Here is a 26,150-nt window from a genome sequence, read left to right on the forward strand (position 1 = left end):
ACATACATACTGGCCACACACAAAATCTTACTACCAGCCTGCACCTGTAGAAGTTGATCCTGGCACACACCTGGGTCCCTCTGATATCTATGAGTCTTAGTCTCCACAAATCAGCCTAGATCCCGGTCCCTTTCTGCTTCTTGGCCTCACACACCAGGCTCACAGCTTTCTTATATTCCATGTACATTCACACCTCAACAAGTAGGGTTTATGGTTTGGGCTCTAGAATTAGTTTATTGTCTCCAGTCCTCCTGGGCACTGCTCCTGTCCTCACTTCCAGCTTGAGCCAACCACATTTGTAACCTTAGAAACAAAGCCAAAAGCTGTGGCACACTTCTCTAATTCTAGCACTTAAGAAATGGGAGGGGGCTGGGCACATGGCTCATTGGTTAGGAGCATTTGCTGGATTCAAATTTCCAAACCCATATGGTGGCTTCAACCATCCGTAGCTTCAGTTTCAGGAGATCCAGTTCCCTTTTCTGGCCTCCATGAGCACATGCCATGCAAGCTGTGAAGACATAAAAAGTTTTAATTTAAAAAATACTGATGAGATGGGGGCTGGAGACATGGCTCAGAAATTAAGAGCACTGGCTGCTCTTCCAGAGGTCCTGAGTTCAATTCCCAGCAACCACATGATGGCTCACAGCCATCTCTAATAAGATTTGGCGCCCTCTTCTGGCATGCTGGTAGAACACTATAAAATAGATATGTATGAAAAGAAAGAAATGATTTTAGCCGGTTGTGGTGCATACCTTTAAAGGTATGTACTTGGAAGGCAAAGGCAGCTGGATCTCTGAGTTTGAGGCTAGTTGGTCTATAAAGGAAGTCCAGGACTGCCAGGCCTCTGTTAAAAAGAGAAACCCTATCTCAAAAAAAAAAAAAAAAGATTGAGGCAGGAAGATGAGTTCAAGGTCATCCTCAGCTACATAGTGAATTCAAGGCCAGTTTAGGCTACATGAGATCCTGCTACACACAGTGTGCCTTGATTGAAAACAGAATAATGTACTATATATATTTTTTAGGAAACGAGCAGCAGAGTGGGGCACGGTAGTGCACACCTTCAATCCCAGCACTTGGGGAAGCAGGTGGATCTCTGAGTTCAAGGGCTCTGTTACACAGAGAAACCATCTCAGGAAAAAAAAAAAAAGAAAGAAAGAAGAGAGAGAGAATAAGAAAAAGAAATGAGCAGTATTTGGGAGACAGAGGCAGGCAGATGTATAAATCCAAAGCCAGCCTGGTCTACATAGTGAGTTTCAGACCAGTTAGCAATGAGAGCCTGTTACTAATAAAAGTGCTCAGGGGTCTTTCCTGAGACTGATACTCCAACCAAGGGCCATACATGGAGATAACCTAGAACCCCTGCACAGATGTAGCCCATGGCAGTTCAGTATCCAAGTGGATTCCCTAGTAAGGGGAGCAGGGGCTGTCTCTGACATGATACTCAGTGGCTGGCTCTTTGATCACCTCCCGCTGAGGGGGGAGCAGCCTTGCCAGGCCACAAAGGAAGACAGTTGCAGCCAGTCCTGATGAGACCTGATAGGCTAGGGTCAGAGGGAAGGGGAGGAGGACCTCTCCTATCAGTGGACTTGGAGAGGGGACATGGGAGGAAGTATATATGAAGTATTTCATGTATTAAAAGCTTCTTAGAGCTTTATCATAGAATACTGTGCAAATGAGTCTGGGTGTTGTTCAGTTGATAGAGAGCTTGCCTGGCATGCATGGGGCCCAGAGTTCTAAAAAAACTAAGTTGGGCCTGGTGAGACTGTCACAATTAAAAAGTGCTAAGGGGGTAATGGTAAAGAAATAGCTTTCAATATGAAACATGGATTGTGCGTGCCTTTGATCTCAGCACTAAGGAGGCACAAGTAAGTGGATTTATGTTAGTTCTAGGCCAGCCTGGCCTACAACGTGAATTCCTGGACAGCCAGGGCTGTCTTGAAAAAGAAAAAAGTGTGAAACATGAAGTGAAAAGTCGACCTGATTTGGTAAATCTCTGAGGGCAAAGGCCATTGCTGGGCCTTAGCTGCAGTGTTTGCATGTGGTCTGGCTGCTGTTCCTAACCCCTTCCGGCCAATCTTTGGCCTTCAGCCTCTCCTCCTCCTGTTATCCATCACTCATCTGTCCCTTGTACAACCTGCCAGGGCATAACGCCAGCTTGGCAGGCCCAATCTAGGTTGCACATGCTCCAGACTTCCTGGGCTTCGTTGCTCTCTGTTCTGGCACCTCATCTGACTCTCATTCCATGCGTCAGTCCCTTGACCCAGTTCTAACACCGTCTTTCGTCCGTATGCATGACTACTAAGTGACCTTGGAGTCAGCAACACAGCTTACCTCTGCTTTCAAAGTAGGTTAGACAAAAACTGGTTAAAACAGAAAACCAAACATTAGATGGTCACGGATGCCCTGCCAGAAGAGCTTTATCTGGTTACCCAAAGCGGAAGTCAGTGAATCTTATCTACCCTGGCGTCGTAGTCAAGATTCCGACGGAGCCTCAGCACCGCCCCGGGGCGGGGTTAGGGCGGGGCCTGCTTGGTGGGGTGGGGCTTGCGGTACAGTCGCTCTAAGGCGGAGGTCTTGAGCGCACAGCCAAAGGTTGGTTAGCCTAGCCGGAAGTAGGCGTCCTTCTGCCCGGAAGGCGCGAGAGTTTGTGGCGGCGACAAAAAATGCTTGGAGCTAAAGCAGGCTACCTACTGCCCACGGACTGCGCGCGCCGGTGGGTCTCGTGCGACAGGAGGGAGTGGGGCGGACGGCGCGGGGCTCCGAGTTCACAGGGTGCTTGTCCTCAGGCTGTTGGCGGAGCTGCAGGGCGCTCTGGACTTCTGCGCTGAACGGCAGCGGCAGTTGGAGCGGAGCCTGCGCGTTTCCAGGCGGCTGCTGCAGGTCTGGTACGCGGACCCCGGGACCTCCTGGCCAGGCCTTCCTTAGACCATCAGGATTATGCAGAGCCACAGGGTCTGGGAGGCCCAGTGCAACAGCACACTTCTAGAGGCTGGTTGCCATTGCTGTTTCCCCCTCTTAACTTGCAGAGTCTGAGGCTGGGGTAGGATCTGTTTGGGCCATGCCGTAACTGCCCTGTCTTTACAGGGAACCAGCCAGGTCCCCATCTCCAGAGGCAGAAACCAAAGAAGAGGACCCAACTCCAGGTAAGCATCAGCGGGTACTGCCCCTGGCTTTTATCTAGCATACTGCCATGGGGGGAATCCGTGCTGGGGCAGTGAGGAGGAACTCTTGCGTGGTTCTTGACTTTCACAGCATGCACACCGAGTGCTGAAGACCTCAAGGAACTAGAGCTTCTGACACAGGCCCTGGAGAAGGCTGTACGTGTGAGGAAAGGCGTGTCTAAGGCTGGACAAAGAGACGGAACCCCCAGCCTGACATCTAATGCAGCCACTTCTGGTGCCACTGCCTCTGCCCATTCCCAGGCTCCCAGCCAGGCTGGCAGCCTTGCATCAGGTACAAGATCTACCAAGGGCATACAGTGGACCACAGTCCCTGCCAAGGACTACCCTGAGGGCAGACTTCCGTCAAGGGGAGATAGGACCCGTGTGAGAACACAAGCCCAAGCTCCCGGATCTGGACCAGGCCTCAGGAACCAACAGATGACCCCATCGGCTGTTCCTCATGCTACAGAACCCTTCACACTAAAGGAGAAAGGGTAAGCTTCCCAGGCCCTCACTGCCTTCTCTGTTCAGATCCTGACAGGGCATTGAGCTGGGTGGGAGAACCCGGGGGGCCGCCCCGTAAGGGTCACGTGCAGAAGCAGGCAGGGAAGAACAGCTGGTTGAAATGATAACCAGCTTGTCCTTCTGGAGCCTGATGAGCCCATGGGCTCTAGATGGACTCTGCAGGGCTTTCTCTCTGGACTAGGCTAGTACCCATGCTATTCCAGCAGCCCCTTTCAAGAAACTTGCCTGAGAATTAGACTGTTAAAGAAGAGAAGGTGAGAAGGTTCACCCGTAATGGGTCCTGACCCAGGACGAAGAACAACAGTCTTAGAGTGAAAAGAGGCTGCTGTGAACATTGGGCCTCTCTCTCATAGGACTCTCCTGCAACTACCTGTGGCCTTCAGGAAGGCAGCTTCCCAGAATTCCCGGTAAGGCTTGTGGGGGGCGGGGCGGCTAAGAGACAGGAAAACATCTGGAATGACAGTAATAGGCCCTACCTCACAGAGGTGCTGTGAGGGTCAAACAAGGTGTCTCCTCTCAGATGCTTGCTCTGTGCCTGGTACAGAGCTGTCCTGTCCCCTTGTCTTGGTCAGTACCTCCAGGTTCCCTGAGGCTTCTAGTACCCCCTACTGCCATCTAGCAAAGCCATGCGCTGGAGGTGTGCCCCTGCCCATCCCTTCCCCTACCTCTTAAGGTGCGCTCTGGTTAGTTAAAGTGACCCAGTTCCTCCCGGCATGCCTTTGTGCCTGTTCCAGCCTGTGGGCCCAGCTCAGCTCTGGACACACCAATGACTCCATGGATGCCGCCAGAGCTGCCAAAACTCAGTTCCTCCACAAACTCCAGGTGGCTGTATCCTTACTGACCTGGGAGAGCTGGGGGTTTCTCACCCTGACCCTGGCGGGTTTGGAAAAGGGCCACCATGTCATGGCAGTGGTATCTCTCCAAACTCATTTTTGGTGAAGGGGAGGTTCTGGTTACGGGACAGTTTCCCTGACTAGTGTGCAGTCAGGTTGTTCCAGCCACAGGCCCAGTGCTGCAGAGGTGAGGGCGCATGTCCAGAGCCTGAGGAAGGCCTGTGTGCTGCTGAGACTCCATATGCAGAAGAAACTTTCAACAGGTCAGTGGTCCTGAGTAGAACCTGGGTGGAGGGGAAAAGGCGAGGGGGACAGACAGGGAGCCATCATGGACCCCGCCTGCCCCCTGCAACCCGCGTAGCCCCCACTGACTGGATGCAGGAGTACGGATGCCTGCTCACCCTGGAAGGACTGCAGACCATGGTTGGACAGTGCCTCAGCAGCATCCAGGTGCTGCAAGCAGGTGAGGTTCTAGCCTACCACTGCCTGTGCTGAGGGCTGAACTAGGGTTAAGGCATTTTGAGACAGGGTTTCTCTGTGTAGCCACGGCTATCCTGGAACTTGCTCTGTAGACTATGCTGGTCTTCAACTCAGAGAACTGCCTGCCTCTGCCCCTTTGACCTCTGCTGGGGTCAAAGGTGTGTGGCACCTGACTTACACTGCTGGGTTGTTTTCAAAGCTCAGCTTTGAGCCAGGCATGGTGGCGCACACTTGTAATCCCAGCACTCAGGGAGGCAGAGGCAGGCAGGTATCTGAGTTTGAGGCCAGCTTGGTCTACAAAGTGAGTCCAGGACAGCTAGGGCTACACAGAGAAACCCTGTCTTTAAAAAAAAAAAAAAAAAAAGTGCAGCTTTGTATCTCTTAAAGCCAGGGTCAGTTGAGAGTAGGGAAGAGGTGCCTGGAAAATTAAGTACTGACCTGTACTTACTGGCTGTCACCCCGTGAGACTACAAATGTCTATTCTCATAGCTATGACTGAACAACCGCCAAGACCATGCCTTGTGGAGAAGCCCACTCAGGCTTTATCACTTTGTGGAGAAGTGGACTCTTTCTGGTGCCCTGAGCTCCTTATCTACTCTAGCACCAAGGAGCTGCAGACCATGGCAACCTTGAAGCTTCAGGTGGCCATGCTAGACCAGCAGATCCACCTGGAAAAGGTACTTTCAGAGCAGGAGGTGGGCATGTGTGTACCTGGGTTCCCGGGAGGTGGTGACATCACTGAGGCTGGCACGTGCCCTCCCGAGGGTCAGTTTCAAGAGAGAATAATCTGGGATGGGCTGTGACGATGAGTGTCTGGCCTCCGTGTGAGCCGCTGGCACATTCTCCAAGCACATTGCATGTCCAGGATGTATAGACTCTCAGGAAGGAAGCTTGGAGGATGGAAGCTTGTCCCAGGGTTGCCCACATGGGTAGCCTGGTCTAGCCACCTGGATAGGGTCTCACTGAGACCTTGGCTGTCTCGTTCCCCAGGTTCTGATGACTGAACTCCTCCCTCTGATAAACACCCAGGATCCACGAGGACCGCCTTGGCTGGCGCTGTGTCGGGCAGCATACAGTCTTCTCTGTAAAGGAGGCGAGGACTTCCTCACAGTCCTTCGAGATGACCCTGCTGCCTAAACAGTCTGGTCAGACTAGCGTCTCTAAGAGAGCCCCCTCTTCTCTGCTGGAGTGTAGTGAACAGGGGTTGAGGGAGATGTTCCTGTTTGGGGGGAGCTAAGAGCACAGAGAAACCTGTGACCCTCTGGGAAAGCTGGGGGGCCAGGCCCACCCACCACCAGTTCCCCTTAGTCAGGGCTCAGCTTTCTGCCTTCCTAGGGGAGTCTTCCTTGACCTCTGCCTTCTCTCGCTCTGGACCTGCAGACCACTTGTATGATACTAGAACTGCTTCAGGAAGTGTATGTATTTAAATTGTATCATAGTAGGGCTTGGCAAGGAGCTTCCTGTATTCTTGTTTCCTTCTTTGTGGTTTTTAAGAATTGTATCAATTAGCTGGAGGGCTGTGGCACAAGCAGGGGAATGGCTGTGAGTTCAAAGCCAGCCTGGTTCCAGGGCTACACAGAGAAACCCTGTCTCAAAACCTAAGTAAGTAAGTAAATGAAGACAGCAAGAGAAAAAGAGAATTGCATCAATTAAGGGCTTGGTGCATACCTGTAACCCCACTGGAGAGGCTAAGGCAAGAGGATCCTAAGTTTAAGGCCAGCCTGAAACCCTGTCAGTTAAATAAAGGAAAGAACATATTAAGCAAAAATTTTCAAGTGTGACTCTTCTGCAAAAGGGAAGGGGAGAAAACAATCATGTGTGCCCTGGCACCCCTGAAGTCTCTTCCCCGTGTTCACTATAAAGACAGAAAACCATAAGCCACATCAGAACAGGCTTGTCTCTGCCCATGGCCACCCCAGCTTCATCCGTTGCCACCTGGGCTCAGCTTTTGTAGCAGCCTGTGGGGTCTCCCTGCGTCCTGCCGAGCATCTCCCACTGGTGGCACTGTCATTCCCGAGGCTTCACCTTGTGTCGTTCTTCCAGCGGTAGTCTGGGATGCTGTGGTCAGGGACTCAGAGATCCGAAGTTCCGTTTCTCTCAGGAACAGGTTAGAGCACTTCAGAGCAAGGCGTGCTAGGCAAGGCTCCTGGCCTCCCCGGGGGAGGTGGAAATGAGTTTTTCGGTGTTACAGTTAGCCCTTTTAAATGAGATTGTCAGTATCAGATGATACCAAAGTGTTACACCCTTTGTCTGAGTCTCTGGGAGGTGGGGATTGGGCACAAGCTTGTAAAACACAAGCCTGGAGATACTCAGCCCAGCAGGTCCTGTGAGGCTGGAAGGCAGTAGGTGCTTCTACAAAGGTCAGGAGATCAACACAGCTCAAGACGGTCGGGAAGATGCCAGCTAGAGTTCGGCATCTAATCTCCAGGAAAGAGGGGATCCCTTCCTTCCCCGGAATAAAAGTGAATCTCAGGCAGCCATGTTGGAAAGCTGATGGTGTCATGCAGTACCTTTATCCTGTGAAATCAGGGATTTATAAACCTTAGGCAGTGGGAGGGTTTCAAGGGTGAATTTGATTCCATGGTAGTATTCACAGGGATACATCATTTACATGCAGTAGCACAGTCCTAGCACAACAGTACTATTCCTACAGGTGGGGGGAAATCTCCAGGTTCAATTGAAGGTCATTTGCTGAAAACTAAGACCTCCTTAGCATAGGGAAGAGTATTTCCAGGAATCTCCAGGTGCTTGCTTGAGCAGGGTCAGGCCTGTAATCTTCCCTGACTGCTTTGTGATGCTCCTTACAGACTTTAGGGTTCAGGTAGAGAGGGCATCCCATTGAGAAAGGAAGTCACTGTTAATAGACCAAGCTCAGAGGCTATCTGGAAATGTCAGATTTTGACCTTAACTAGCAGAGTTCCACAACTCTGCATAAGGAATTGTTACTCTCCTAGGAGGACAAGACAGAGCAGGGGTCAGGTTGTGGTCTCTGCAGTCCTGGTCCTGAGCTTACATCATGGATGGATATGTGTAGTGTGTGTGTATATGTGTGTTAAAGTTTGATTTATTATTTATACAATGTTCTGCCTGCATGTGTACCTGCTCGCCAGAAGAGGGCACCAGGTCTCACTAATGCTGGGAGTTGAACTCAGGACCTTTGGAAGAACAGCGGGTGGTCTTAACATCTGAGCTATCTCACTAGCCCCATGCAGTATTCTTAAGGACTTTTAGCCTGTTCCCAGAGTTTTAAAAAACTGTTTTATAGCCAGGTGCAGTGGTACACCCCTATAATCCCAGTACTCAGGGAGGCAGAGGCAGGCGAAGCCTACAAGGAAAGTCCAGGACAGCCAAGGCTACACAGAGAAACACTGTCTCAAAAAAACAAACAAATAAACATTTTATTTTGGATGCTGGAGAGATAGTTGAGTAGTTAAGAGCACTCACATTATGGCTCAGAGCTGCCTGTTCCAAAGGGTCCGATGGCCTCTTTTGGTCTTGGCAAGAATCACACAGATGATGAATGTACATACATGAAGGCAAAATACCCACATGTATAAAATAATTAAATGCATGTCATGTATATGTGGCTGCCTGTACGGGGATGTGCACATTGTGTATACCTGATCCCTGCAGAGAAGGCCTCAGATCCCCTGGATTGAAGTTACAGTGGGTTGTGAACTGCCACATGGATATTGGGGACCAAACCTGGATCCTCTACAGGGCACCAAATGCTTTTAACTGCTGAGCCATCTTTCTAGCCCCTAGATTTTTTTTTTAAGACTTTATTTTTAGCTAGTCGTTATGGCCCACACCTTTAATCCCAGTACTCCAGAAACTGAGGCAAGTATATCTCGTGAGTTTAAGGTCAGCCTGGTATTAGGATACTGTTGAAAGAAAGTTAGGTTTATTTTTAATTGCATGTATGATAACTGTGTGGGTTTCCACAGACTCTAAAAGGACATCAGATCCTCTGAAGCTAGAGTTAAAGGCTGCCAGATGTGCATGCTGGGAGCTGAACTCAACTGGGCTCCTCAGAAGATTAGCAAGTGCTCTTTTGTTTGCTTGCTTCTATGTAGCCTTCAGTGGCTTGGAACTCAATATATAGACCAGGTTGGATCCAGACTCGGAGATCCACCTGTCTCTCCCTTCCAAGCATTGGGATTAAAGCCCTGTACCACCATGCCCCAAAAGCAAGTTCTTAACCCCTAAGCCATCTCTTCAGTTCCAGTTACCCAAATTTTTGTCTTGTCCTGTTGAGACAAGATCTCACTGTGTAGCTCAGACTGGTCTCCAACTCCTGGGCCTCCTGCCTGTGCTTCACAAGTGCTGAGATTTTGAGTGTTTTTTAAGAGCACTTAACCTGAGCATTTTTTCAAGGTAGCTACTGCTGGAGTCTTGTGTAGACAGTTCAGAAGCCTGGGTAGAAGACACGGACCTTGCAAAGGGAAAACAGCCTCTATCACAAGGGTCACAGGCCCCTTCAGGGGGCTTGACAGGAAGTGAGCATGGAGGTAAAACCAGGTCTGTGGAGAGCCAGGTAAAGCCCGTAGGTGCGGGCAGTGCACCAGGTAATGGTTAAGCTGCTTGCTCTGGTTACCAGCAGGAGGCCCTCCATACAAAGAGAAGTCTCTATAAAGGTCAGTCCCACTGGCACTGTCCGGGTTGCAGGGAGGGAGGCTGAAGTAGACCGTGAAACACGATGAGCTTCCTTGGACTGAGAAGCATCTCTTGGAACAGAACCCACGAATCTTTGAGCCAAGAGAGGAGGCTACCCTAGCCTGTCCAGCGTCACCCATTCACAGGAGAATGCCCCTGATTTGAGCCATCCCTTAGACTAACCAAGCTGTTTTTCAGTCAGTCCTGCTTCCTGGAGAGCTTATGCCCACGTGTCCTGATCTAGAGGGAGCCCTTACCCTGCTGACCAGTCATTTCCCCCCTCGGGATCCCTTTCTGTAACAGGCTACCCAGAATTATTCCATCGATTGGCTCACTTGGCTTATTATTTTTCCTGCTGCCTCAGTGTCCCTCATCGTTGCTTGATCCTAAATCCTAGAAGGGCAGAGCGCTGTCCACCGTTGTCCCTGGCAAAGCTCTGGGAACCCAGTGGTCCTTGACTACATGACCCCCTACCTGGTGGTGTCCAGCCGATGGTTCTAAGTGCTCGAAGCCTGAGAGGTGGCCTGGGTGCAGTTAGGAGGGGTATTTGTGAAGGTGCCATGAAGATAGGGGAAGGACTTTAGACAGTAACCCCCAGCCTGCCCCCCCCCCCATGCTTTGCCAAAGCCAGGAGGAGGCAGTGGAACACCCAGGCGACCTGGTGTCGTCACCACGTCTGGGACCAACTGGCTCTGACGTGGCAGACCAGGATGTGACCTAAGGCTGTGGTGGGCACCCTTAGCATCAACACCCCATCCCCGCACCGGAGCACGGCCTAGTCGGAAACATGAGAACGCCAGAGCCCTTATCCGAGCCCACCCTGCCAGGCCTGGCGTTCCCAGAGGCCCCTGGAGCCCTGCACGCCCTGCTATTGGCCACCGGCGGTGCAGGGGGCTCCTGGGCGCGCTGCATCCTGCCCTTCGGCGCTCTGGCTGTGCTGGCTGGTGCAGCTGGCATGGGCATCACCTTCTCGCTGTGCGGGCCCTGCCTGGATCTGGCCCAGACCATGTCGCTGGCTGCTTTTGGCGCCGGCCTTGGACTCCTGACCGCCACCTTTCTGTGCTGGCGCGCTAGGCGGCGGCAAGCTGGGCTTGTGGAGCGGCGGGATGCCGGAGAACCCTGAGGGGGGGCCTCCCAGCGAGGTCTGGGCGAGAAAGAGCGATGCATTTCAGTGTTGGTAGGACATAGAAAACCCCCACCTAAACTGTGTATTTCCAAGTCCTCGTGAAGCGGGGAGGGCTATGAGCCGGTACCCTGCCTCCTCCCTCTCCGCCCTTCCCCCTCACACCCTCTCTCCGCCAACCCGTGCTCTTTAGCTTTTCGTTTTGAACACGGAGGGGCGATTGCTGCGGCCGTGCTGGCCGGACTGTGTGTGTGAGGGTGGTGGTGGTGGTGGTGGGGTTGTCCCGAAAGGTCTGCGCGGGGAGTGTAGGGAGCACCGCGAGCGTAAGGAGCAGGGTGAGGCGGAGAGGGCCTGCCCTCCTCACCACGTCTGGGCCCCCTGAGGCATAATAGGCACTCAATAAATGTTCGTACAAGGCGAGAACAAGTGGTGGCAAGTGTCTGAATGGGACAGTAGGTCCCGGGCCGGGCAGGGGGTGATTTGAGAGGTCAGCAGCTCCCTGCGGCCTGAAACTGTCACACTCTATCATCCCCTGTCCCCTCAAAGCCAGCTGCTGTTACCCAATTGGGGTGAGTGTTTAGAGCTTGAGCAGTTGCAGGTGTGAGGAAGGGAGGCGGAACCTCTTTGTGAAAGAAAAGCGGCTGGAGGGGGTAGAGCGCAGTGAGGTGGGAGGCCCAAGAGGCCTCAGTCAGGGGCTGAGACAGGTGGCCGGGTCCACTGAGAGTTATAAGCCTCTCTTAGAGACTAGAGAAAGCCATCCCAGTGCCCAGCACACCATCTGCAAATAGCCCCGGGGCCAGACAGTGTGTGCAGAGGGCAATTCTAGGGAAGAGATATGAAACTCACAGCCTCCTCCCTGAAGAGCTGGTGATGCAATGGCCATTTGAGCCCCTGTCCCCTCCCCATCCCCTAGGACCTCATCAAGGCTGAGCCCCAGACACCAGCTTCCACGCATCAGAATCCATCATGTGTTCTGAGGATCCCAGCAGCCACAGCTCGTGGGGAGCTGAACTGGAGACAAAGCTCACGTCACTGTTAGGGTGAAAGGCTGTTCCCAGTCCTACTTCTCATGGCTGGCTGACAGTCTGGGGGCTCTCCCCAGAGGCTTGACGTTCAGAGGACAGCCTGTGCTGCCCGCTAGGTTTTTCTCAAGTATAAGCCGCTCTGCTCCGTTTCTCTCATCCCCCACCAGGGCTCCTCCCATCCCTATGAGGTAAGGGGCAGAGGAAACTAGAATAGTGGTTTTCAACCACAGGGGTCGCCTAAGACCATGGGAAAACATGGATGTTTACACTGAGATGCAGAGCAGTAGGAAAATCACAGTTATGAGGTAGCAACAAAGTGATTTTATGGTGGGGGTCACCACAACTTGAGGAACCATATGAAAGGGCCGCAGCATTAGGACGGTTGAAAACCACCGGTCCAAGAAGGTGGTTGGGAAGGGCTGACTCTGAACTTGACCTGCCCAAGAGCAGAACCAGGAGCCCAAGAGCCCAAGACTATTTGCTCCAAGGGCACATTCTGGTTCACTTTAGCAAAGAGAAAGGTGAGGCTCTGTGGCTGTCCAGATGAGGAGAGAGGCCAGCAGCCCCTCTAGGATGTCTGTTCCAGCGTGTGTGGACAGCAGGCCTGGGGAAATGCCGACGGTCAGAGAGTCAGTTGTTCCAAAGGCCAAACCAAGTGTCCACCAACCTGTCATCCAGTGTCTCCAAGTGCCCACCTCTGCTGCAGCCTTGGTTTGTCCTGCAGGGGTTCCAGCGTCCTTACTTCACTATTCCTTTCCTGACTGCTTGTTTTCCTCCTTTTGTTGTTGTCAGGAATGCTCAGTCCATAGTGGCAGCTCTGAGTACCAGGCATCCCCATATGGCCTCTTTCACTGTTGCAGTGACCACCAGGTCCAGGGATTCTGACTCTTGATTTGTGGCCAGCCCCTCTTCTTGCGTCAAACCCCACTCCTTACCTTTCCATAGGGGCCCTCAACAGGTGACCAGACGCTGAACCGCAAGGGGCTGTCCGATAGGCTGTACTCCCTGCCCATTTTTCAAGATTTCAAGTCCTTCTGGACAAGCGGGCCATCATATGATACAACTATACACCGAGACCCAGGAATGCTTTAGATTTAGAGATCTGGCCTATCCCACTGAGGAACCTCATTACTAGCAGACTCCAGGTGCTCCCTTGTAGGACTCCTAGCTTAGGCTGACAGCTATGCTGGCTCCTCAAATCCTCCCAGCAAGTCCACAAAGCATGGCGAACAATAGGCGTTTTGGTTGATGAGGAAACTGAGCAACTCAGGCCACACAGCCAGAACTCCAAACAGCCTGCATTTAGAATCAGACCTGCGTTCTTTCCGCCAGAACACACAACTGCCTTGGGGATACCCTACAAGTAGGCCAGCCCCGACTGTGTCCCCCCCATTCTGGGCAACGTCCAAGACTTCAAGCTTCAGACCTGAGGTTGTGCCGCATGATAGGCCTCTGGGAGGAGTGGCCCGGACCCCGGCCCAGCACGTGGCACCACCCCAGGAGCAGCCAAAGCCTGGCTTTGGGCCGAGGACCCTGCTGGGTGGTCCCTCACGGGCTGCGAGGCTGAGCTGCCCCCTCCCGTCAGCGCATTCCTGGCTCTCCAGCCCCTCCCCCGGCCCTCGGGCCTCCCAGCCCCCTCCCGCGTTGGCCCAGCCTGTGTCTGAATCTGCTTCTGATTCTGGCTGTCGGGACAAGGCCCCCTCCCCTCCTTCCTTCCCGGCCCGAGCAGCTCCGCCCCTGGCTAGGACCAGGCTCGCGCCTGCTGAGACCCCCACCCTCTTCTGGCACAGCTCCCTTGCCCTCGCTGCAGCCAGGAGGAGGCGGCAGCTCCGGCGCCCCAGGCCCCGCCCGCCCAGGGCCCTTCCCGGGAGGCCGGGAGACCTGCTCCTCCTGGCCCTCCGTGGGTGAGTGCTGGCGGCCGGCGGCGGGTGGGGCCTCCGCGGGCGGAGGCACCGGGAGCGGGAGCGACGCCTGTCAACGCTCCAGGCCTAGCAGGAGGACTCGCCAACATCCCTGCTGCCGCGCTCGGCCCCGGGCGTGCCGGTGGCTGCTCCCACTTCTGGGCCTGTGCCGGGGGCCGCCCAGGGGCTCTGCTATCTTGGCACTGCAGACCCGGCAGGCACAGTCTCGGACTGGGCTCTCTCTCCTCGAGGGCAGAGCCGTGGGGCGGAAGCTGGCTGGTTGACCCACAGCGGCCACGGCCATGCCCACCTGGCCCTGGGGGCTGTTGCTGACCGCGGGCACGCTCTCCGCTGCACTGGGCCCAGGGCTGCCGGCCACCGCCGACCCCTGCTATGACGAGGCGGGTGAGCCCCGCTGCTGTGTTCCTGGCCTAGTGAATGCTGCCCTGGGCCGAGAGGTGCTGGCGTCCAGCACGTGCGGGAGCCCGGCCAATCGCGTCTGCGATTCCTCCGACCCGCAGCGGGCACACTCCGCAGACCTCCTGACCTCTGCTCCGGGCACCGCAAGTCCTCTGTGCTGGCGCTCCGATTTGCTGCAACGGGCACCCTTCAACATAACCCTCACGGTGCCCCTGGGGAAGGCTTTTGAGCTGGTCTTCGTGAGCCTGCGCTTCTGCTCAGCTCCCCCGACCTCCGCGGCCCTGCTTAAGTCGCAGGACCATGGCCGCAGCTGGGTGCCCCTGGGCTTCTTCTCCTCCAGCTGTGGCCTGGACTACGGCCGTCCGCCCGCTCCTGCCGATGGCCCTGCCGGTCCAGGGCCAGAGGCCCTGTGCTTCCCGGCCCCCCAGGCCCAGCCTGACGGTGGGGGCCTTCTGGCCTTCAGTGTGCAGGATGGCAGCCCGCAGGGCCTGGACCTGGACAACAGCCCCGTGCTGCAAGACTGGGTCACTGCCACCGATATTCGCATAGTACTCACACGGCCTGCCGCACAAGGGGACACCAGGGACGGTGGGGTCACAGCCCCCTACTCCTACTCGGCCGCTGAGCTCCAGGTGGGAGGCCGCTGCAAGTGCAACGGGCATGCCTCACGGTGCCTGCTGGACACCCAAGGCCGCCTGACCTGTGACTGCCAGCACGGCACGGAAGGCCCCGATTGCAGCCGCTGCAAGCCCTTCTACTGCGACAGGCCGTGGCAGCGGGCTACAGGGCAGGAGGCCCACGCTTGCCTCGGTGAGGCCTTGGAGGGTGGCCTGGGGACCTGTGACCAGGCAGGGCTGCCCCTGACTGATGCCTCCCTGCAGCTTGCTCCTGCAATGGCCATGCCCGAAGATGCCGCTTCAACATGGAGCTGTACCGACTGTCCGGCCGCCGCAGCGGCGGGGTGTGCCTCAACTGCCGGCACAACACTGCCGGCCGCCACTGCCACTACTGCCGGGAGGGCTTCTACCGCGACCCAGGCCGCACCCTGAGTGACCGCCGCGCTTGCAGAGGTGAGCCTACCGCCCGCACGGCTTCACGCTCTACCGCCCCACACTCCTAACTGCGCTCGTGTCTGCCCTCAGCGTGTGACTGCCACCCGGTTGGTGCCGCTGGCAAAACCTGTAACCAGACCACAGGCCAGTGTCCGTGCAAGGATGGGGTCACTGGCCTCACCTGTAACCGCTGCGCGCCGGGCTTCCAGCAGAGCCGGTCTCCTGTGGCGCCCTGTGTCAGTGAGTGACCCCCGCCCTGTCTCCCCCACCTAAGCCACCGTCACGTCGGCCGCTGACTGTTGTCTGTCTGTCCCCTGAGCCCACCCCATCATAGACTCTTCCCCCGCACTTCCTTAGAGACCCTTGTCCCTGGACCCACCGAAGAGAGCAGTCCTGTGGAGCCACAGGGTGAGTGGACATCGGAGCCCCAGACTGGTGTGACTTGAGAGAAGGGGGCTGTAGCTGAGGCAGACCAGCACGTGGGTGTGGGGGGGACCCGGCCAGCCTCGCTCTTCCCCCCCCCAGACTGTGAGTCACACTGCAGACCTGCGCGTGGCAGCTACCGAATCAGCCTCAAGAAGTTCTGCCGGAAGGACTACGGTAGGCTGCCCCCCCCCCGGCCTTCCATCCCGCCCCCAAGCCCTGGCTGTACCTCAAAGCTCATCCTCTCCCCGGCTCTCCCACCGACCGAGCCGTGTCTTCAGCGCCCCTCCCTCTAGCGGGGGGCCGCTTCCCGTCTTCCCCAAGCAGGGTGGGCGCGTTCGTGTTTCTCCACACAGCCCTTCCGGCCCCGCCCCGTCTAACCCGATCGCCCTTTCTCGCCTCCCCCACCCTCCGCAGCGGTGCAGGTGGCGGTGGGCGCGCGTGGCGAGGCTCGCGGCGCGTGGACACGCTTCCCGGTCGCAGTGCTCGCTGTGTTCCGCAGCGGCGAGGAGCGGGCTCGGCGCGGGAGCAGCGCGCTGTGGGTACCGACCCTGGACGCGGCCTGCGGCTGCCCGCGCCTCCTGCCCGGCCGGCGCTACTTGCTGCTGGGAGGGGGGCCCGGGGCTGCGGCCGGGAGCGCGGCGGGCCGGGGAGCCGGGCTCAGCGCGGCCCGGGGGAGCCTCGTGCTGCCTTGGAGGGACGCCTGGACTCGGCGCCTGCGGAGGCTGCAGCGGCGAGAGCGGCGGGGGCGCTGCGGGACCGCCTGAACCTGCCGGCTGGGCGTGGACTGGGCGGGCGCCGCTCTCCTCTCGGCACTGGGCGCGCGCTCGGGCGCACTGGCCTGCTGCAAGTGTCACGTGTATCGCCATCTAACCCCCCCCATCCCTGCTTGAAACTTCTTTGGCGACACCCGCCCCCAGGTGTGTGAAGGCCCCCTGAGAGCCACCTGGAGGCCCCTAGGGCAGCCGGCACCCTCAGGGGACCCTGATCTCATCACCCTGGCTGCCCGGGACAAGGGGGTCTATCCTGATCCCTGACATCTCTTAAAAGCCGTGAACCTCCTCACTCCCAGGGGTTGCGAGGATCCCTCTGGGGTTAGAGCACATCCCACCGGCCACTGTGATTCACCCACTCTCCGATGCTGTGACACATTAGAGTCCTTCCCAAAGCCACTGCTGCTACCATAGACACCCATCCACCGCCGCGGGTGCTGTGGCTCAGACAGCCACCTCTCAGTCTCCAGCCGGGATCTGCAAAGAGTACTGTAGCTCCTCCGTCCAACACCGCGGATCTCGTCGCCATGCCCATTCTGGCCTGCCTCGGCCAGTCGCGTATCCGTGTCCCCATCCACAGCTGCATCTCTGCCCGTGGGCCACCTCTCTATTGACCCGCTGTCTCCATCTCTAGGGTCCATCCAGCTGTCGCCCTCTGCCGCGACTCGGCCTCCAGGCACCTTGGCACAGGTCCTGCCCTTAGCTAGGAGCCCTACACTCAACCCGCTCAAGGCTGGACGTCGAGAACAGTTCAGGTCCACGTGTGACCGTGCCAGAGGCGGCCCCCACGGGCAGCCATCGGGGTTTCAGATGCCCATGACTCGGCCTTACGCCGGGCGCTAGGGTCCCCACCTCTCTCGGCGTGCCCCCGCCCCGGAGCGCGGGAACCGCTGTTTGGCTAGCGCATGCTCCCGACTTGACCGCCACCCGGCGCAAACGCGCATGCTCAGAGCCGCCGGCGCCGAGACGCGGGGCGCTTGGGGTGGGCAGCCCGCAAGCGCGTGCTTGTGGGGCGGGGCCGCCTACGCGCGTGCGCAGAAGGGCCAGCGCGGTCCAGCGAAGAGCTGAAGGGAGCGGTGCGGTGCGGCGCGCCGAGGTGGGTGCGCGGCGGGGGCGTGGCGGCTGGACGCGGGGTGTGGGGGTGTCGCTGTCACTGTGCGCTGACCGAGCGGCGTGACCATACTGAGGGAGGGGATCCGGGCGGTGCGTGGTGTCTTGGTCGCTGCGGGTTGGGGGGCTCCGGGGTCTAGTACTGCGTGCGTGACGCGGGCCCCGGAATCAGACCCCTTTAGGAAGGCCCGGCCTTCTTCGATCGTCGCTGACCTCTCTGGGCTCTGTGTCGTGGGAAAGAACTGCTTCTGTGTCAACCTTCCCTTGGGGCACTTTCCGTCCTTTGCGGAATAGGAAATCCTCTCTCTGTATTCGTTCGAAATTGCAGCAATGTTCATATACCTTTGCCCTCGGAGACCTGCAACCACTCGGCCCCTTCTCTTGCCAAAGATGACACAGCTGCCCACCTGACGCTTAGGTACTTTTCCAGATCGAGAGCTCTGTCCGGCTAGTGTCCCTGACCTGCCTCTGTCACCTGCGCCTTAGCTTGGCCCTGTGCTTCTGGAGTTTTGAATAACATAGCTGGAGGGCAGAGCTGGCATGCACCACCTCGGGTGGGCTACACATGACAGAGCCAGTCTGTCAGGGGTGCTGGCAGTCTGGCCACGGATCTTCCTGACAGACCTGGCTCAGTTCGGAAACAGCTGTGCTCTGGCCTTCTTAGGGCTCGCTGGGCCAACTTCAAGGGCCAAAGAGTGTCTAAAGCAACTGGGACTTATGCAGGTATAGGTTGGCTTTTGTGGCAGTTGGGTTGCCGTCTTCCCAAAGTGGGTAGAGGCTCAAAATGGTTTTCCTCGTTTCACTGTGTCCTGGTGGAAGATCAGCAGGTGGCTCCCAGGTAATTTATACAACTGTCCCGTAACTTGGCGTGTTTTGCCACTTCATCTACTTGGCAGCAGTGACTCCGTTCTCATTTTTATGCTCACCCCCCACACACAGTAGGCACCGATCAGTGTTCACTGAATTGTTGTGGAGAAGACTGTTTGTGCTCTCGCTGGTGTCAGTTCTGTGTAGCCTAGGTTGTTGTCAAAACCAACCCCGATGACAAAATGATTAAGACACTTCAAATATTTGATAGTGACCTTTCACAGTGAGGGGTATGACCCCATTGTGTGCTTTATTCTGAGGATTAATCCTCACCTAATCTCCTCGGTACTCAGATAAAGACTTCACCGGACGTACTGGGTAGTGACAGCTGTATTTAGAGTCTTTTCTTTGTATGGTTTGGCATTCAGTGGGCTGGCACTCTCTCAAGTGGTTATTGGAGGGAATAAAGGTGGCATTTTCTGAGTGATAGCTGTCAACTAGTGAACTAACAATATAGTGGCTTTCATCTGATTGTGGGTGACCTTTTGGGTTGCAGAAGCAATCTAGTAATCTAGGCAGGGTTTTCATAACAACAGTCAAATTCGCCTCTCCGGGACTGCAAGTTCACCTGCATGTGTACCTTACCAGCCCTGAGTAACCACACCTGCCAGGACTGTCCGGCAAGTCTCAGTGACCTTGGGCACACAGCATTGCTCCCAGTCCTTATCAGAAACTGAACCAACCTCAGAAGACATATTAAAGTGTTTGCCTGTAGATGATTACTAGTTTAAAGTACACAGGACAATGAAGTGGGTTGTTAAAAAAAAAAAAGAACAGTTAACTTTTGCCTTGTTCAATGTTCTACCTGTTTGAGCATACCTTTTTTGTTTTGACAACTCTAAATGGAAGAAAGAAGCCCTCACAAGCAGCCATTTTGGTAGCTGTTTGTAGCCATCACCTTGTAAATGGAGATAATATTTTTTAAAGCCCTCAGGCCTTTTACTGAGAACAAGCCTGAATTCATTATCTGGGGAGTTTTACTATCCTTTGAGTATGTGGTTATTGCATTCATATTTCAACAGTGCTTACTTACCCAGTGTATGCAAGAGTCTGTATTCAATGCCCAGGATCCAAGGGAGAGGGTGAGGGGAAAATGAGCTGGCTGTGGTGGCATACAATAATAATTTAGGTAGGGAGGCTGAGGCAGGAGGACCAAGTTTTAGGCCAGCTTGGTCTACAGAGCAAGGCTCTGTTTCAAAACAACAGAAAGGGCTAGGGAACACAGCTCTATAGTACAATTCCGAGCTGGCATGCACAGGGCCCTAGGCTCAACCCTGGGTACTAAAGAGAAAGAAAGAAAGATGAGTTTGTATGAGGAGGAGCTGAATGTGTGTGCTGTGGACACAGTGTTGAGTGTGACTTGGAAGCTTCTGGAAGAGTGTGGCTCGTGAGTGACTTGATCAGATGCCTGTTTCCTAGAACCGTAAGGGCTACTGTGCCGAGGGTGGGGACAGTTGAGGTGCCTCCAGACAATCCTAAGACAGGAGGGCAAGACTAAGATAAGCAGCTGCCAGGGTGGCAAGAGCCAGCGTGGAAGAAGGATGATGGATGACAGGAAGCCCAGGGCTACAATGCCTAGAATACAGAAGGAGACAGGCTTGGGAGGAATAAGGCTTTGAGTTTGCAGAGGTGCCATTCAGACCATGGGTTAAGTGTCTGCTGGTCTAAGAGCCAAAGAGTGTACGTGGGGCTCGAGTGGGGATTGTTCCTGTGTGGAGTTGGGCTGTACATTTAGATTCCTGCTGCTGTGCCCGTACGACACTAAGTAAGGAAGAAGGCTGGTTTGTGGGCTGGAGTGGAGTGAGGGGATGGGCTTTAGAGTCTTGTCATAGAGACCCAGGTTGTCTGTTGAGTAAAGGGATGGGAGATGCTGAGTGCTAAAGGTATAGCCTTCTCCAGCTCCACTGCCTTCGAGGGGCTTGTCCTGTGTGTCCTTTGGGGAAGCTCAAGGTTGAGTGCTGCTTGTCTCAGAAGACCCCATTTTCCTCCAAACCACAGGTTGGACCTCCCAGTGTATCCTCACAGTTAGAACTCCAGATTAAAAAAAAAAAAAAAGCCACCTTGGAGCTTGCCTTGCCTTCCTTCCAGGCCCCCAGCTTCTGTGGGGTCAGCCTTAGCAAAAGGCAGGGCTCTGGCAGGAACCGAGGGAGCCGAACATGCGGTGTCCACGCCAGTCCTCCACGTTGTGGGTGCCGCATGGATAAGGGAAAACTGAGCTTCTCCCGGCCCACAGTCTCAGAGCACTTGTCTTTGGGCTGTGTAAGCTGTAGGGTTCTCTCCAGACTCTGCAGGCTTCCTTTGCAGGTGACAGACTCTCCATAGTAAAGCACACCAAACTGTTTCCAAAAGTCTGCTGTGCCTAATTTTTTCATTTATTTGTTTGTTTTGTGGTCCTGGGAATTGAACCCAGGACCTTCTGTCTAGTGCTAGGCAAGTAAGTACCACTGAACTCTATCTCCAGACTAGGTTTTGAGTTTTTGAAACAGGCTCTCACTGTAGCCGAGGCTGGCCTCAAACTCGTGATCCTTCTGAGTCGGCCTCCTGCTTGCTGGGATTACAGGTATGGGGCTCGTCTGCCGGCTTGTTACAGTTTTTTTAATTGGGTTCTATGCACTGTCAGAGACTCTGGCTGTTTGTTTACTGATAGGTGAGTTTATTATGAATAAAAACTGGTTTACTGTTCTAAGTGTAATTCATTGTCTGGTCTCAGCAAAGGCTGCCCTTCCCTTCATCCCCTCAGCCTTGCCTTGAATCGCTCTGTTCCTGTTCTCTAGTTACCTTTCATCCTTCCCTTGCAGAGCCCCTTTCAGCACTCCTGTGTTGGAAGCTTATGGACTCTTAGAAGGGACATACTCCTGACCGGAAGTCTCTGTCTTCCTGGCCGCTTCTAGCCTTGCTCCCAGCACAGCACACAAGGACACTGTCCTTTGTCAGCAGCTCAGTAAATCTAGGCCTTTGGGCTTCTTGGAGCCTGTGAGCTGGGCTATAAGTGTTTTTTGTTTTACCCATTTGTGGGTGAATATATGTGGATGTGAGTCCCTGTGTGTGGAGGCCAGAGGTTGACACTTGATGTCTCATTCAGTTGCTCTCCACCTTCTGAGACAGTGTCTCTCGGGGGATCTGGGGCTTGCCAGTTCAGCTAGACTAGCCACCCTGAGCACCACTGGCCATCCGGTCTCTACTCCCCAGTGTTGGTATTGTAGGTCTGTACTGCCACATCCAGCCTTTTACGTGGATTCTGGGGGATTGAACACTACATCCTCATGCCTCTATAATAAGCTTTACCAACTGAGTCATCTCTCCACCCTTAGACTGTCTTTTGATCTGAACCATAAAGGTACTCACTGGCCTATGCCCTCATTCCACACAGTACCTACACTCAGAAGGAGCCCTGTGCTTAGTGGCTTTGTCCTTTGCTCATGCTTTCTGTGCTACACTGCCTGGGGCGAATGCTTCTTCACCCTTCAAGACCCAGCTGAAGCAGTCACAGACTGCAGAAAGCCTTTTCTGAGCCCTGTTTCCTTGTGGGCAGAGGCTGTCACACCCTGAGCTTTCCAGTCACAGTGCCTGTACCTTGGAATGGCTTGGTCAGTGTCTTCCTGATCAGGGCTTCCTGAGAGCTAAGGCAGTGCCTCACATCCTTGTCGTCTAGCACTTGGGCACCTTGGCATGCAGGAAGCATGTCTTGAATGCTTATTAAAATGATTAAGCCTTCATGACTCCCAGGCAGCTGTCTTACATGGTCTGAAGATGTTTGCTGAGAACCTGCTATGTACCTAAGCCTTGCAAGGCACACCTATCTCAGACACCTAACTTAGAACTCTGGTCTGTTGAAATTCTAGTGCTGCTGACATTTTGGCTGAATTCTTTCCCTCAGATTCTCATTCTGTATGTGCTTGGATGGGTTGGGGGGGATTGTCTTTTCGTGAACTGCTGTGGGAAGAAAAGAGCCCCATGCAGGTCCAGCCCCTCCCTGCCTGTGAGTGGGAAAGGGATGTCTAGAATGGCTAGGCGGGCTTGGGTCTCAGAATCCCACATGTGCTCTTAGACATCTCTGGGAAGACCAGCACTTGAACTTCCAGCCAGCAAGCAGCCCAGCTGGCCTGTGGTGCTGTGACTCACACCTCATTACTGGTAACATCCCTTTTGTACCTGGCACGTGCCTGCCATTGTGTGCCACCAGCAAAAGGCCCCCTATCAAGTTCCTTGTGACCGGCTTCTCAGGGAGTCAGCTGTGAGTGCCAGTCACATTAACACTTGAGAAACTCCTAAGCATTGCTTCAGGGCTGAGGCGGCGTATACCTTGCCTTCTGGGGTCACTGCAAAGGGCAGGTTCCTTAAGGCTTTCTACTGTTACTCAGCCTTCAAAACTAACTTGGGCCCAAGTCTGCCTGTTTGCTTCTCTGGTTTCTTTCTTCCCAGGCACACGGTGTAATGTGACATTTGGGTATGGGAGTTACAATCTAGTAGAAGAGGGGCATATAAGCAGATCACTACAATACCTTGCTGTGGTGAAGGGGGTGGAAACAGACTTGGATAAGGAGGCACTGGCCTGGAAGGTCACTGGAGGGACCTTGAAGGAGACTTGATTGGAATGAGCTAAGAAAGGAAGTGGGCGGGGGTGAGGGGGCTCAGTGGTTAAGAGCAGCAGCTGCTCTTCCAAAGGATCTGGGTTCAATTTCCAGCACCTACATGGCAGCTCACAACTATCATGTAACTACATGAAATAAATAAATCATTTTTTAAAAAGAAAAGAAAAGAAAGGAAGAGACAGCTATGTGTCCTTCTTTGTGTCCCTTTACAAGAGACATGCCTCCTAATTATACCATGGGGACAACAGTTTGCACTGTGTGACCCGTGCTCCTGAGGTCACTGTGGGAGGGCCTAGAAGGGTGGTGGACAGGAAGCATCTCAGGTAAGAGGTTGTACAAGACAAGCCCTGAGCCTGGCAAAGGTGCCAGGATCTGAGCTGAGCTGCAGTGGAACCATGGAGCATGAAGGTCATGAGGTGTGCAGGGATGCCTAGGAAGCAGCTGCAGGAAGGGACTAGAGATCACATGCTCAGGCTAAGAAAAAGCCAGACATCTACGGCAGTGACAGTGAGGAGCCAGGGTTGGGGGAGAACTGGAGCCGTGAGCAGGCATCCAAAGAACAGCAGGGAATGACATCAGCTATGAGTGCCTTAGAGAGATAAAGGCCTGAGGTATCTGATATGTATAGCCACTGGGTGGTGATGCAGTCAGATGCAGCCTGCTCTCGCCAGCTGTTTGACGCTAAAGAAATTTAAAAGAAGAGGCAGGGCTAGAGTAGGGCCTCAGTGAGGGTCCAGGGACTAAAACTCTCAGAAAGTGAGGTTGGAACCTTGGAAAGGGCCTGTACTTGGGTCCATGGCACTAAGTGGGGATGCAGAAAAGGGCTGGGCCAGAGAGGAAAGGCAGCTCCTTCCTTTCTCAGAGAAGGGGGTGGTGAAGCTATGAGCCAATGCCTGGGAGCAGGAGAGGTGCTGGAGGCGAGCCAAGAAGGCCTGCCAGGCAGCACCCAGAGCCCAGCATGCTCGAGTCCGGCGAGCAGATGGTTTGATTTCTCCCCCATCTTCAGCTCTGATGTAGGTGTAGAGAAGCGTGCTTCAGCCTGGCCTCCTCCTGCCTGGCTGCTGAGACAAGAGGACAAGACAGGTGGAAGCTGAGATTTAGTGTCACTGGTGTCACACTCAGCTGCAAAGGAGCAAACTGATGGGCTGGCAGGTGGGGACCGGTGCTCCAGGGTAGGCATGCTCTGTTTGCTAAGGCCTTAAGAAAGAGGGCTAGGGGCTGGAGGGATGGCTCAGAGGTTAAGAGCACTGTCTGCCCTTCCAGAGGTCCTGAGTTCAGGTCCCAGCAACCACATGGTAGCTCACAACCATCTATAATGAGATCTGGTGCCCTCTTCTGGCGTGCAGGTATACATGCAGACAGAACACTGTATAATAAATAAATAAATAAATAAGTAGATAGAACACTGTATACATAATAAATAAATTACATAGATAGATAGATAGATAGATAGATAGATAGAGGGCTATACCTGGCATAAGGGTACGCATCTTTAATCCCAAAACTAAAGAGGCAGGGACAGACAGGTTTCTTTAAGTTTGAAGCTGGCTGGTTTGCATGTGATTTGCAGGCCTGCATAGTCAGAAACTGTCTGGGGGAGAGGAGACACAGACAGATACTGTTTACAGGTATTTGACCACTGGGTGAAATGGGGTCGGGTGACCCGGGAATGTATGCAAAGGTCTTTGATGTGGTTGGGGCAGGGGGAATCAGGGAGCCAGAAGCAGAGCCCCTCACCCTACCCTTCTAGTGATAGCAGCATAGAGAACAAGGCCAAGGGCTGGAGGCAGGTGCTCAGAGAACCTAGTAAAAGGAGGGGGAGTGATGCCTGCAGAAAGTAGAGGAGTGTGCGGTGGTGATGGGGTACCATTGGCTAGTTCAGGAACAAGAAGAAAGAGAAAGACAGTCCTGGGGGGAGGAGAGTAAGAAGGGATGGGGTTGAGCAGCCAGAAGACCAGTGACTCTAGACAGAGCGATCCTTGGAGGCTAGGTCTCCAAGGGAATATTCTGGAAATATGTCCCCTTGGGGCCTCTCCTCCATGACATTCTGCATGTGAAGGCCTAGGGTGGCCTGTACCCTAAATACAATACACCCCAGGTGGACAAGACTTCTAACAATGATTCCGATGGCTGCTGCTTCTGTATCCACTTTCTTGTCAAAAGACATCTCTTGAGAATGAAAGCCAGTGCTTCCTCATCTCAGTGTCCTGGCGGCATCTGTTCCTAACAGACACTCAGTAGACAAGGGCCTTTGTGATGGGCCTCCCACTCTCAGGGGAAGTTAGGGCTTTAGAGTCTGCTGAACACAGCAGGCTTTTCTTACTGTTCTGTGTGTTCTCGTCCTGTCCATGGAATGCCTCCTTACCCTACCCTTTAATTGGAGTCCCCTCCAAGAAGGGTTCTACCACCCTCTCTAAGTGTGTCTTGACTATCAATGTGTCTACAAATCCACTTTCTGCCAGTACTATCAAGAGTCTTGTTTCTGTGTCTGCTATACCCAACTAGGCACTAGAGACCTGGGAGGCGTTTGAGAGAGTTCTGGAAAGACTGGATGGACTAGCTAGTGGCCCCTTTCTTTCAGGGTTTGTTCTGTGCTGTCCTGTGCCGGGGCTGAGGTGTAAGGAGAGGGTCGGAATCCAGTGCCCAGGATCCTTGACAACATCCTGAGGCTGTGTGTATCTCTGGAGTGTCCAGCAGGTTCTTGGAGGATGGGCGCATCCTTGGAGATACGTCTCTGGTGGGTATGAGGAAAGTTGGTGTATCAAGAGGGTGTAATTGTCACTTGATTGTTAGTTGTTGCCCCTGTTCTTGTCTTTGCTGTTCGTGCCCTGTTCCAGCTCTGCTTTTAGGCTCAGCACGCCTGCCCTGTCCCCTCCAGCTGTCTGATGTGTTCTTCTATCCCTCTTCTCCTCCCTGTCTCAGAACTATGCCTTTGGATTAGCCCCACACACAGTTCTCCCAATACCCCCCCCCCAGTTGCCATCCCAGATGCTCTTTCAGGTTTCCTACCTGCTGGCATCTCTCCTGACTCGGCCACTAAATAACCTCCCACACCACTCACCTCAGGGCCAGCTGCTCAGGATGTGTTGGCACTTTGAGCATCTTATCAGACAACAAACCATCACTATCATAATAATAATGGTGTGTCTTCCCCATCCCCAGACAGCATATCTGTGGCCCCCTCCCCGCCCTACAGGGACGGTCAGTGC

General features: G+C 54.4%; 2 protein-coding genes across 9 annotated transcripts in view; both read left to right on the forward strand.

Annotated features, from left to right (window-relative positions):
• The first annotated feature begins 2,544 nt into the window (after positions 1-2,544).
• On the forward strand, positions 2,545-6,767 carry Tedc2 (tubulin epsilon and delta complex 2). Of its 2 annotated transcripts, XM_021644711.2 has the most exons (10): positions 2,547-2,713; positions 2,787-2,885; positions 3,085-3,143; positions 3,253-3,655; positions 4,040-4,093; positions 4,421-4,514; positions 4,671-4,782; positions 4,881-4,982; positions 5,489-5,676; positions 5,990-6,767. In XM_021644711.2, exons 1-10 carry the CDS (start codon positions 2,664-2,666, stop codon positions 6,134-6,136), a joined length of 1,308 nt encoding a protein of 435 aa, XP_021500386.1. In that variant the 5' UTR covers positions 2,547-2,663; the 3' UTR covers positions 6,137-6,767. The 2 variants fall into 2 exon arrangements, with proteins under 2 accessions (XP_060220012.1, XP_021500386.1); XM_060364029.1 differs by lacking the exon at positions 4,881-4,982 and having other exon boundaries at positions 2,545-2,713.
• A 6,958-nt stretch (positions 6,768-13,725) lies between these two features.
• The window catches only part of Tbc1d24 (TBC1 domain family member 24), a 34,241-nt gene continuing 21,816 nt past the window's right edge, over positions 13,726-26,150 (forward strand). For 2 of the 7 annotated variants that reach the window (XR_009584504.1, XR_009584505.1), the window contains exons 1-6: positions 13,767-14,934; positions 15,006-15,194; positions 15,267-15,416; positions 15,534-15,584; positions 15,702-15,776; positions 16,017-17,468. Coding sequence is in view for 2 of the 7 variants with exons in the window: in XM_060364026.1 (XP_060220009.1) it covers positions 14,007-14,934; positions 15,006-15,194; positions 15,267-15,416; positions 15,534-15,584; positions 15,702-15,776 (1,393 nt within the window). In the remaining 5 variants the exon portion in view is untranslated. Of the gene's footprint in view, positions 14,935-15,005; positions 15,195-15,266; positions 15,417-15,533; positions 15,585-15,701; positions 15,777-16,016; positions 17,469-26,150 lie in introns of those variants that run through there. The other 5 variants (XM_060364026.1, XM_060364027.1, XM_060364028.1 and 2 more) reach the window with 3 other exon arrangements.

Source organism: Meriones unguiculatus, chromosome 11, assembly GCF_030254825.1.
Source record: "Meriones unguiculatus strain TT.TT164.6M chromosome 11, Bangor_MerUng_6.1, whole genome shotgun sequence".
NCBI lineage: Eukaryota > Metazoa > Chordata > Mammalia > Rodentia > Muridae > Meriones > Meriones unguiculatus.

Coding starts and splice junctions, on each gene's coding strand:
- Tedc2 (XM_021644711.2), top strand. CDS start 2,664: ATGCTTGGAGCTAAAGCAGGCTACCTACTGCCCACGGACTGCGCGCGC. Junction 3,144..3,252: donor AGAAGAGGACCCAACTCCAG/GTAAGCATCAGC, acceptor TGACTTTCACAG/CATGCACACCGAGTGCTGAA. Junction 4,783..4,880: donor GCAGAAGAAACTTTCAACAG/GTCAGTGGTCCT, acceptor CAACCCGCGTAG/CCCCCACTGACTGGATGCAG.